This window comes from Mus caroli, unplaced genomic scaffold (genome assembly GCF_978045245.1).
Source record: "Mus caroli unplaced genomic scaffold, Mus_caroli_1 scaffold_18, whole genome shotgun sequence".
Classification (NCBI taxonomy): Eukaryota; Metazoa; Chordata; class Mammalia; order Rodentia; family Muridae; genus Mus; species Mus caroli.
In genome coordinates, this window is record NW_028227273.1 from 13,415,707 (window position 1) to 13,428,947 (window position 13,241).

Below are 13,241 nucleotides of genomic sequence, written 5' to 3' on the forward strand. Positions count from 1 at the left end.
TTTCCAGCATCCTGGACCTGAAGAACAAGCATGCTTCCAGGTCATGTGTTTGCCCTCCACATAGTCTTGGCCTTTTCAGACTGGGATTTATCCCAATGACCTCCATTCAGAGACTCACTTCTGAGTACCCTCTCGTCTCCTGGAGTTAGAGCTGCTTGGCGGGCCTGGAAATAATCCTGCTCACATAGTGAATATTAGCTCCCTCAAGGCCTCACCCTCGCCCTCTCTATTTGCTTTAAAATTAATAAGGTCAAGGCTTTCCTAGTGTATTTCACCAGAGAGGAAGCTCCGGGACCAGCTGTCTCAAGGAAGTGTAAAATGGATGTTTCTGAGCTGAGCCTGTGACAGGAACTCTTGGCAAGTGTGACACTAAGATCAGAATTTCCCACTGGCCCCAAGGCATTTTCTGGTGCATCTAGAGAATGGAAAGGGTCAAACCCTCATTTCCCTCGGGGTTACTTTAGGATTTTTAATTGTGTTTCTTTTTGGCACATGCTGTAAAAAAATTTTTAAATGTGTGCAGGCAACCAGGCCAGCTTCACAGCAAAAGGCTGGTAATTCCCTCAGCACAGACAATGTGTGCCTGGGCCTTTCTCAGTGATGGGCCCTGAACATGGCTTTCCACAACCCATGCTTCCTTCTGCAGGAGATTAGACTGTACCAAATTTTAGTCATCTGCTGCTTCAGTGTGGCACTGCCCAGTCCAAGAAGTTCTGTCCCTTCCTCTTTTTAGCCTCACTATTTCCCCAAGAGACTGTTAGTTGGCCCTTAGAGCATCCTTCCTCCCTGCTTCTCTTATGTCAGGATCCTGGGGCTTACACATACAAAGGAGCACGTGGCTCATGTTCTTGCCTTCCCTTTACCAGAGGAATATGATGACAAGCAGCCACTGACCAGCAAAGAAGAGGAGGAGAGGCGCATTGCGGAAATGGGGCGCCCCATCCTAGGCGAGCACACCAAGCTGGAGGTGATCATCGAAGAGTCTTACGAATTCAAGGTGCGTCTCCCACGATTGCCAGCCCTGACACCTTGCGTACTGTGGTTCGGAGTGGTCTGTGCTGTAAGAACCTCCTGGAGAAAGCTGAAACTATGATTTTACGTCTGGGCTCATTCACTAAAAGGCTGTCAGATCCAATTCGAAATGGTTCTTGTTAGCAGAGAACCCAGAAATCCTGTACTGTAAAGAGCATCAGAACAAGGGCCAAGAAGGTGACACTCAACGGGACAGGGTCAGAATTGCTCCTAAAGGGAGGTCTTTGTCTGAAAGAATACTTTACAGAAATAGGTTTGGAGAGATTCTTTTTATAATAAAAATGTTAAATTAAAATAAATAAATAAACATATAAAAGTATTTAGAAAGTATGTGGAACATAGTGTAATGTAGTGCTAATCATAAGTATATTTTTTGAGACAGGGTCTTACTCTATAACTGTGGTTGACCAGGAACTTGCTGTATAAACCATGCTCATCTAAAACCTAGAAATACTTCTCACACTGACTCCCAATTGGTGGGATTAAAGGCTATACCCAGTCTTAGCTATGTTTTTGGAATTTTAGAAATTCACACAGCTTTATAATATTCCTTAAAAACTCAATGAAGCAGTACTTGGAGAGATTATGATGCATTAGAAAAGCCTGATGTTAGAAGAGAAGCGTTTGCCGTGTGGAAATGAGAAGGCGTTGGTTCTGGAGAATGGCCTCTATGTCGGAAAACTCTTTAGTATTGCCTACCCTACCGATGGTACCGCGTCAACAACGACACCGATTATTCCTGAAGTGATAAAATTAGAGTGTCTAGTTTATTCTTTTTCTCATGGTACTTGGTACTGAACTGAGGGATTCACATGTGTCAGGCAAGCCCAGATTTTTAAAATTTTTTTCCAGGGAATAGACTTCATTCTTGTAAAAGTTACATACATAGGAATGCGTGTCATCCTTGAAGATGAAGCTTCCTGTCTGTCATTCCTAACACACGTCTGCCTCAGCCTCCCTGTCCCATGCTGCACCACTGCCCCACCGCCCCCCCATTCTTCTTTGTACCCAGCTCCTTAGTATCTAAGAACACTTGAGGTGGAGCCAACATTCATTGCAAAATGAGATAAGACATTGCATCCCTTCTTATAATATCCTGAATTACAAACCCAGAACCAAACAATATTTTCTTTACTTATTTTACAGAAGGATACAGTGACTATTCAAAGAAATAAAAAAAAAAAAGTAGGGAATCAGGCTAATATAGAACTCTCAGAATCCTAAGTGAACCTTTAGTAATAATTGCTTCTTTTCCTTTTGTTGGTTGATTAAATTTAATTTCCGAATTGACATGCCTGAAGTATCTTTGCAATTAAAATGGGATTTTTCTTCAAAAGGTAAAATACATTTAAACCTTTTTTAGACCACTAGGAATATAACTATATCTAGCTATCATCTATTTATCTGTCTATCATCTATTTATTTATCTGTTTATTGATCTATCATCTATCCATCATCTATCTGTCTGTCTGTCTGTCTATCATCTATTTATCTGTCTATGCATCATCTATTTATCTGTTTATTGTTCTATCATCTATCATCTATCCATCATCTGTCTGTCTGTCTGTCTGTCTATCTTCTATCTATGTATCTGTCTATCATGCTTTTGCTTTCACTCCCTTGCTTAGAGGAAGGGTAAGCAGGGAAACAAAGCCCGAGCATTGCACTGTCAGAGCCCATTGGGGCCTAACCTTGAGCCTGGCTCTTTGAAGACATAAAGGGAACATGTGCAGGTTCACATAATCCCATAGCCTGTCCATCTCTATGGCCCACTCTGCTACTCTGTGTCCATGTGTGTCCATTTTCACTGTTCCTCCTGCAACTGCCTTTCACTAAGGGAATCCAAGGGTTCAGTGTCATTTGCCACAATAGAGATTGCCTTTCCTGAAGCTGATTCACTCCCAAACTTTTTATAGGCAATGTGTACTCTCCCCTTCCCAGCCTTGTCTTCCCATGCAGCGGCCACAGAAAGAGTAATCATAGTAACTATTTCAGAATATACTGGTTTACATAACTCTTCTAGGTCAATAATAATAATAATAAATAATTAATTAATTAATTAAAAAGTCTTGGGCCAGAAGTCTCCCTGGTCCCTAGTTTCTTTCTATAACTTCATTTGTCTGGGTTTTTTTTTTAACTTTCTAAAATAAGTTTATTTGACTGGGTTTTTTAAAAAAAACTTTCTAAAATAACTTTGAGTTTCATCTTCAAGTTTATAACCATGGTTGTTACGATTAAGACCTAAAGGGCATCTTGGGGGTATACTTTTCAAGTAAATCAACATCAACATTGACTTCCTTCACTTAAGAATTGTTTTTCTAGAATGTAACTTGAGAACTTGTTCAAAGCTCTAGAATAGCATGGGCTAGATAGACTCCGCATACCACCCTGTCCCCATGAGTTCTAGCCTGCCATGCTAAGACTGTGACTTTACTAAATCCCTCTGTCCTGGGTGAGGGTCTCATAATACCATGTCACTGACAGTTGAAGAACGTGCCAGATGAACATAGAGAGAATTGTCTAAACTTCAATTGATCTTGATTCCCCCTCTTCTTTCTCCCATAGAGTTGTACCCATAGGTACAACTTTAGCCACTGGAGGAAGAAAATTTGCTTCTGCCAGTCTGGTTAAAATGTATTACATTTTAAGATATGTCTGAGTTTTTCCACATCAATAAAGGTTAAGTTAAGTTTCTCCTAAAAGTTTGATCATGAGCAGACATTTCACGGGGAAGTCTGTGTTCCGATGCTGAGTGATGACACTGGAATGCTAATCTCTTGGATGGTGGGGTTCTCTGCCCTGGCTGCAGTACAGTGTGTTCTCTCCCTTGTGGAGAGTTTCCACTACATGTAAGAAAAGCTGAGGTCATTTCTTCTTACATTCCGCACAGCACTTTGAACTGGCATTAGTTGAGATGCTTAGAGTACTGGATGAGATGTGGCTGAGTCAAGAGAGAAAAGACAGATGCCTGTCGTGGGCTTCAATTTATTGTGCCCAAGAGCAGGGACTCTTAGAGCTGTTATCAGGGCACCAGCAGTTCTGGATACAAGACAAGCTGAGAGGTCACCGCCCTTAGGACATACAAGCCACCAAAAATCATGTTGCAGATATAGAACGTGCTAGCTGGAGATGACTCCTTTCATGTTTGTTTTCCTCTCCATGTCTCAAGTCAGTTCCAGTGACTCATTTTGAACTAACATGCATACTATTATAAATTGGCTCTGGCTTCACATCCAACCCCCCAGACACTATTCTCTTGACTCCTGCTTAGTCAATAACGTTATCTCTCTCAAATCATAGTTTGGTATCCTGCATTGAATATGTACAAATCTTTACCTAAGGCAAATAATATGTGTTTTCTGCCTCTGCAATTAGTGGGAATTCGAGGATGCTCTGACAGTAAGTGTGGATGTTTGGTAGACTAGTTGGTGCTGTAGTTTCTCTGAGAAGAGTAGCCTTGGTGTCCTAGAAATGCCCCTTCTCCCTGTAGTTGCCATGATTTGTGGTAGCGCTTTAACTTGTATGGCTTATTTAGTTTTCTTGTGACCGCTTGGCAAGTCCTGCCTGCTGTTTTATTAACCAAATTTAGAAAGTTGGAGAGTTCTAATTCCACAAAACTAATGGCCTAATAAGTTCTAAAGTAAAATAAGGGCATGTACCTCTGTGCTATTAAAGGATGAAAATGTGATGCAGGGCTATAAGCAGTGTGCCCTAAGCCACAAATGTTGACTTTTGCTTGTCTAGTATGCTCCTGATGTAACAGCAGTAGTGTGAGAATAGAATTGCCTGATAATATTAGCAAGCTGAAAAGCACAGTGGTCCCTCTGCACCACCACCTTAACACTACCCCCCACCCAAAATTATCTATGTATTAATGACCATACAGCAAACCTTGAAACCATGCCACTTGGCTATATGTCACTGACAAACAATACAGCAATACATCTTCAGGTTCAGAGCCGTTACTTCTAGATATTCAGAGTCAGTGTGGAACAGGGCCAGTAATGATTCGTTTGCAGACAGCAAGGACAGACAAGCCAGGGAGAATCAAGTTCACAGGGTTGTTGAGGAGCATGGGCGGGCCTGTGAAGCAGCAGCTAGGAAAACATTGTAGCTGCTCCTGGTTGGCCATTAGGGCAGCAAAGGCTGCTTGAAGTTTCTATTTCAGGATGTTTCTCAGGACACCTGTTTACATAGTCATAACAATATTTGATGTGCATAGTTTTCTGTTGAGCCTTACATCTGCTAGCCCTTATAGAATCCTGGGACTTGGAAACAAGGTTGTAGATTTCCTGAGGCCGTCACAACCCCCAGAAGTTATACTCTTATCCCTTTGCCCCTTTCAGAGCACTGTGGACAAACTCATTAAGAAGACAAACCTGGCCCTTGTGGTGGGGACCAACAGCTGGAGAGAGCAGTTTATCGAAGCCATCACTGTCAGCGCTGGTGAGTAGTACTTTGTTCTGTACCCTGGGAGGTGGAATGGCCAGTCTCAGGCTAAGTTTGCTTGATCTGCCACCAGCAAAGCAGCACGTGGCAAAATTAGAGAAATCGGCATATTTGTTGTCTGTATCCATTTACCATACTCTGGCGGTGGGGGTGGGGTAGACAGGTGAATTTAAACCCATTGGTGTCTCAATTCACTGTTTAACCAATTGTGGGATTTTGTCTGGATCCCTGAAGCAGCACACATTAGCTAAGTGAAGGTCAAAAAGGAGCTAAGCATGGGAAGAAAAGCAAGGCATTTTGATGTCTTCACCAGCAATGTGCATCGTCGTACACGCGCTTCCATGACACCGGACATCTTAAGCATCCACCCTGACTCCAAGGTGCACACCAAAGCACACTGTGACTTTTTTTCCTGCACAAGGAAAGCGCAAGGTTTTCTCTAAGAATATCCTACAAAATAGTCCTTAGGACATGAAATAAAGAAATGGTGCACTCCCTGTGCTCTCAAGCCTTGTCCACTCTCAGTGTGCGTAGGGACAGAGTGAGTCACAGACACTGGAAGGAAGCAACACTGCCATACATTTTTGTCTTCTTTGGTCAGATCTTTTACTATGTACGCATACACTGGTCTTGCTTCCGAATCCCCACAGGCACCTCTCACTGCAGCCAGTCAACAAAGCTAGGGGTTTCTGAGCAGTGAGTGATTCCCAAGCTGTAAAATATGGTAACAGCATCACTAGCAGTCAGGCCATAGCTTGTGCTGCAGCCTCCTCCTCCTTCCAATCTGCCGCAGAACACTTGGACGGATCTCCCAAGTGCTCTGGGAACAGAGAATGGTTGAAAAAAGAAAAAGCATAGCTGTTTATTATTAGTGCTGGATACCACCACGCTGTGGTTTCTTGCAGTCAAGTATCAATGGGAACTTATGAGCACTAAACAGCCAATACTTGCTTAGGAAGGTGGATTTAAAATGTATGCGTCAGCTTTCATATAAAGAGAGGGAAACACCCCTGGTGGTTTGTGTTTTTCTATACATATAAGATTAGCATCTGAGACAGGAGCGTACTTCCCTTTGCACAGAAGAACTGAGCTGATAAGAGCACTGATGAAACTCCTGTAGGAAGTATTCGAAAATGGTCGTGGAGCTTTGCCTCCTTCAGACTGTAACATGAAAGACAATATAGCCCTGTAGTGAGACATTTCCAACAGATGCCAGATCTTCTTTGGTTGCTTAGGGATGGATAAACACTTGTAAAGGCTGTGCGCTGCCTTTTTAGGGAGAATAGAAAAGACAGCCCCTGTACAAATTCTAGTATCGACACTTAATTTTCTAGTATAGGAGAGAGCAAGTGAGTCAGACAGTTCACATGTGTCTGATTGCTAGCTTGAGACGGAGAACATTGAGGCTGAGGAAGGATATATCTTGATGACCAACATGGTTCCATCAGTAGACCATTTGAGAGCAGATTTGCTTTCATAGCCACAGAACCGTTTCACATTGGTCCCCCTCACGTGTTTTAGTCACTGTCTGAAACTGCTCAGCGTTAATGACATGGCTAACTGTTTAACAGTGAAAAGGATTATGCTACCAACAAGACCAAAGTCTTGTGTTTGATGCTCTGGCATACAGAGAAACAAGATGTTGATGACTCCCTCAGTTAGTGAGCTAGAATCTGGGATGGCAGACACTGAAGAAATCCTTTCAAATCCCTGGGCAGTATTTTCAGTTGTTGCCTATACTATAGAAATACAATAACCTGGTAGTTTCTGAGAAACAGCTTGGCTCTGGAAGATAGGCTGTTTGTGTGTGAGACTGTGTGTGAGAGAGTACACATACGGGAGTGCCTGTGTGTGTGTTTGTGTGTGTGTGTGTTCTTATGCATGTGGAGATGTGTACACATATGCACTCACAATTGAAGGCCAAAGATCTACATCTAATGTCTTTCTTAATCGCCCTCCACCTTATCTTTGGAAACTGGGTCTCTCACTGAGCCTGAAGCTCATTGAATCATCCGGACTATGTGCTTAGCAAACACAGGCTGGCTTCTGTGCACACACCAACATTCCCAAAGTTTTATGTGGATACTGTGTAATGAACCCGGAGCATCCCACTTGCCTGCTCAGCCTTTTATACCTGATCCATCTTCCCAGCCTTTATCTGGAGCTGTGGTCTGTTGGAAAGGACTCTGGGTACTACTGACTGTCCTTAAGGGACAAAGAAGTTTTAGTGTAAGAAAAATTGCCCCTGGCCTGCTTCCTGGACAGGCTAGCCCTGTCACTTCTCCTGATACTCTGCTGGCATCATTTCATAACCAGTCTTGACTCCAGCCCTCTTTGTCGTACTAACGATTGCACATGGGGTTTTACATATGCTAGGTAAGCTCTTTACCAGTGAGTTATAGCCATTGTCTTATTTGTTTCAATTTTGAGGCAGTGTCTCAATAACTTGTCCACGCTAGCCTGGAATGTACTCTGTAATCTGAAGCTTTGAATCCTTCCAAGTCTATTGCAGATGTCCGACAGTTCACCCAGCTCCAAAGCGTTTGAAAAATAGTTCATTGATAATGCATAAAGTCTCTCAAGTATTATTGGTTTGTATGTGTATATGTGCTCATGTGTAGTGTGTGTGTGTGTGTGTGTGTTTCTAAATGACTGCTTAGAGACAGACAATGCTTAGAAACTTGCCATTTCCTAGGTTAATTGACCTTACTTACAATTTTTAGATCCAGAATATCTGAAAAATAAACACACAGTTTATAGTCAGTAAATTACATTAAATTACATGAAAGACAGTTTTCAAAGTGCAATGTTTCGGGTTATGACTGAGTTTAAGTGCCTAAGGGATGTTAATATTCTCAGGTTGTTAAACAGACAATAAAATTTGTAAAGCAGCATTTATTGAAGGCAGGCTTTCATTGGATTTTTTTAAGATTTCATGGCTAAATAGTTGAGAATCAGAAAGATTTTACTTATTAAAAATATTAAATTGTCTTTGAAGGATTCTGCTGAGACCGTTTCTCCCAAGCAATTTTCTGTGCAAAATTGAATCTATGTGTCTTACTAAACAAAAGTAATAATTTTGTAAATGGGATTTGGCTTCTCTCTCTTTTTTTTTTATTAACTCTATCAAAACTCGATTTAAAGTAACTAGCCAGTAATGCTATTCCCCACTTTGCCCGAGCTGCACAGCTCAGTACCTGGCTTCCTGTGGCAATGTTTCTGCTCACCAAGTTCTGCCAGTTGAGTATTTGAAGAGCTGGAGGATTTAAGAGACTTCAGCGATTAGGAAGGGATTAAACAGTCATGTTCCAGTAATTCTCCTCCTGTGACTTCCTAGACCGAATACCAGAGTCAGTTGTGTGCGGCAGTTAAAACAGCTGTCAAAATATTTCAAGGCAAGCCCAGTGCCACCAGGTGCCTTTAAGATGTGTCCATGCATGCAATACTCCATGCAGCTAGCACTTGCTACCTATCCAACTTGAGTTTCCCCCCAGTCCTTCCTCCTTCTTTGTGTCTCCACCAAAGCAGCAGCTGCGGGGAGGGGACAGGAACCAAGTGTCAACCTAAGCCAGGGGAAGACCATCAGGATGAGCATGCTATTACACAGCCTTCAGGTTGTCCTTGTCATCTCAGCCTCTCGCTAAAGAAGGGGGAGGTGGCAGTGAAGCCAGCATGGCAAACAGATGGTGTTTGTGACACTGCCCTGGGTGACATGGCAGGTCGTTAGTCACACCCCATGTCGGTTCCCTCATATGTTAAATGGGGTTATGAACTCACCACAGTATAGTTAAGACAGTGCACATTTCCACGGACCAGCTATAAATTTGGGTACCAAAACTGCTTATCTGGGAAGTGACCAATATATACTTAAGATTCTAAAATAAAAGATAGCAAAAATTGTACATGTGTAGGTAGTTCAACCTAACACTACAATGCTAGGTGGCTGGACTTTAGATTTCACAAGGGTACTGAACATGACATTATATATATATATACATATATATGTATATATATATATATATACATATATATATATATATATATATGAATACTGAAGTTCAGAAAAGAATGTGGCCTTTAATCCCAGCACTTGGGAGGCAGAGGCAGGCGGATCTCTGAGTTCGAGGCCAGTCTGGTCTACAGAGTGAGTTCCAGGACAGCTGGGCTACACAGAGAAACCCTGTCTCGAAAAAGCAAAAAAAAAAAAAAAAAAGAAGTGAACTGGGAAAGAGTGTTGAAATGCAGGTCAGCTAGGCAGCTATCTCCTTTGTGAAGTATGAACTCACTGCCAGTGCCTGAGGCCTGAGTGCATTTATACCTGCACACAGAGCACACAAAAATATACATACACATGTACACAGAAACACACAGAACGTGTGTATAGATCTGGATGTGCAGACAATAAATATGTACCCTCAAACAGACATGAATAAACAAAAACCTACATACTAGTACACACAGAGATATGCATCCATGCAGACAGACACAGACACACAGAGATGCAGGTACACACAGACACAGACGTGCAGGCAACACACCACACCAACACAGAATTGCATAACACCCAGAATCCAGTGATGCAGTGGTATTGGAACCCCAGCTTGCACCATAAAGCATTTTCACAATACTTGTTGTCTCTTTGCAAGCTAGTTCACAGCTCTCTGAGGAGGGAATTCATCGATTCCTAAAGGAATAAAGAAAACATTTGTTTTCCTACTCACAACTCAAATCCATGGGTATCTGAAACATAGCTGTTGTTTCACCCAATAACTTAAAAACAACCAAAAGTAAAGATTTTTTTGAAATCCTTTTTGATATAATTGTTGTAGATCTTACATATCAACTACTTGCATTTTCTCAATGAAAAGACAGACAGACAGAGACAGAGAGATAGAGAGTAACAGAGAGACAGAAAGAGGTAATGGATAGAGAGGGAAAGAGAAAGGAGAGGGAGGGAAAGGGAGACAGAGAGAGGGAGACAGAGAGGGAGACAGAGGGAGACAGAAACAAAGAGAGGTGAAGGTGGGAGAGAGAAGGGAGAGAGGGAGGGAAAGGAGACACAGAGAGAGGGGGAAGGAAGGAGGGGGGAAGAGAGAGAGAAACAGAAAGAGAACAAAAAGACCAAAAAGATCTTTTTTTTTTTTTATGTATGTGAGTACACTGTAGCCATACAGATGGTTGTGAGCCTTCATGTGGTTGTTGGGAATTGAATTTTATGACTTCTGCTCACTCTGGTCGGCCCTGCTCACTCAGTCCCTGCTTTCTCCGGCCCAAAGATTTATTTATTATTATACATAAGTACACCATAGTTGACTTCAAACACACCAAAAGAGGGTGTCAGATCTCAGTACGGGTGGTTGTGAGCCACCATGTGGTTGCTGGAATTTGAACTCAGGACCTTCAGAAGGGCAGTCAGTGCTCTTAACCGCTGAGCCGTCTCACCAGCCCCCGCCTCCCACACAAACACACACACACAAAACATCTTCTTCCTGTCTTGTTTAACCTCGTGGCATATTGTTGAACAAGCATATAGTTATTCTGACTTTGAGTCTCATCGGTAGAGGAGTAGCAAGGCAAGACTACGCCATCCCATATGAAACCTGGGAACTCATTCAGTGGTTATCCCATTCCTACAGTATCCCTCGTGGCCTTATGATTTGTGTCCTATCTGATTTCGGGCAGGGGGAAAAACCACACTCTGCCTACTTGCCTGGCTTGCCCAGATTACATGTTCAGAAGAGTAGCAGCTTGCACGCCAGGCCTGTCCTCACAGTAGGGGAAGGATGAGGAATAAACCTGGGTTAGCCTCAGAAGAAAACAACGGAGATGATAAAGATGTGAAGGGGTGAGCTCTTCACCCCATTCCCTAACATTCCCTGGCATTCTCTGAAGTCCATAGATTCTTCATTACTTAAGAGAAAGCAATCAACATGAGGCCGACTTGGCTCAAGGAGCTGCTGTGACCACCCTGGATACAGGTCACAGGGATGGTTCACATCACGAAATAGACAACTTCACCCAGAGACTGGCACAGTGGCCTGCCGCTGTTTGCAGTACTTAGCTATGCTGATGAATTAGGAGAGCTCTCAGTGAACATGAGGTAGTTAATTTCTAAAGCTACCAACTCAGTGGTTCCCCCAGACAGTAATTGACTTAAATAATTGTCAGCCTGGAGACTAGTACACTCCAAAAGTCCTAAATAATAAAAATGAAACCTCAAATGGGATCCAAGGGATTTCCAGGCAGTTTGGTCTAAGCAGAGCTCTTTCCAGCAACCTCTTGTTATCCAAAAGCACAATGAAGATGTTCTCATTCCACCTGCTGGTGCTGGGTCACCTTCAAATCCTACCTATGTAGTTCAAAAGGATCCCTGCTTTTTCAGGCTTGACATAGCCTCAGTGGGACAATCTGACAGCTAGGAAGGGGTGGACATCATTTTCATTTATTTCTCATACACTAAAGATTCCTATGTGGAGGTTCACATCAAAGAAACCAGTTTCATGGGGTAGGGTAGGTATATTTGTTTGTCTTGAATAAAGTCTACTGAAGGCTTACTCTACTTAAATAGCATTCTCACCCATATGACTGTCCACTTCAAGTTCAAGGGCTTTATTCACATTGTCCCTACTCGTCACAGCCACAGTCTGAGCAGTATAACTGAGCATCTGTAGCCCAGAAGGGTTCATAGCTTCTTAATGTCCCACACTGGAAAGGGCAATCTTTGCAAGTTTGCAACCCGTGAGCTGTGAGCTTGGTCCCACGTGCCTCTGTTAGTCATGTCTTAACTGGTTGCAGGTCAGATCTCTACGTGTGCTCTTCATGCCTAGAATTACCCATGGGCCTGACCAGCCTTCTGTCAGTAGAATAGCAATGACTTTGCAAGGCACAATGGATGGCCCTGCTGCCATCCAACTTAGCTCGCATCCCTTCTCTCAGTGCATAGCTAAAACATATTCCTTGTGTTAGGAAGGGCATCTAAATCATTTAGTTTTCAAATGTTATGTGTGAAATCCTTAGCTGCTTTAACCACGTAAGGTAAAATAAGAAAAGAACCCCCAAACCTCATTGTGTCGCTTGGGTTAAGTCCTTTGGCCCTCTTGGCCTGCAAATGGAAGAGTTTGGAACATAGAGTTTTATGACTTGTCTTGGAGACACTGAAGGAAGGACATAAAAATGATGAAGTAACCCCCTAAATGATCCTTCACCTTGCAGAGTCAACTTGCATTGTTCTGTTTTTGAAACTGGAGAAGGAATATTGGCCTTGGAGTATGTGTAAAGATAAATTATGTACTTGTTTTTAGTCAAAGGTCACCATAGACATTAGGTGTACTGTTCAAACTAACCGTGTTATATTATCTTTTCTAAGAGAGGATTGGTAGATAGATAGGTAGATAGATAGATAGATAGATAGATAGATAGATAGATAGATAGATCAAGATAGATAAATAGATGATAGATAGATAGATAGATAGATAGATAGATAGATAGATAGATAGATAGATAGATAGATAGACAGACAGACAGACAGACAGACAGACAGGCAGGCAGGCAGGCAGGCAGGCAGGCAGGCAGGCAGGCAGACAGACAGACAGACAGACAGACAGACAGACAGACAGATAGATAGATAGATAGATCAATATAGATAGATCAAGATAGATAGATAGATAGATCAATATAGATAGATCAAGATAGATAGATAGATAGATAGATAGATAGATAGATAGATAGATAGATAGATAAATAGATAAATAGATAAATAG

The 13,241-nt window shown here is 42.3% G+C and overlaps 1 protein-coding gene across 15 annotated transcripts in view; it reads left to right on the forward strand.

The window, feature by feature from the left end:
- The window catches only part of Slc8a1 (solute carrier family 8 member A1), a 355,838-nt gene that overhangs the window by 300,675 nt on the left and 41,922 nt on the right, over window positions 1–13,241 (forward strand). For all 15 annotated transcript variants that reach the window (XM_021185824.3, XM_029471274.2, XM_029471275.2 and 12 more), the window contains 2 exons: window positions 867–997; window positions 5,379–5,478. In XM_021185824.3, coding sequence (XP_021041483.1) covers window positions 867–997; window positions 5,379–5,478 — 231 coding nt within the window. The remainder of the gene's footprint in view (window positions 1–866; window positions 998–5,378; window positions 5,479–13,241) is intronic.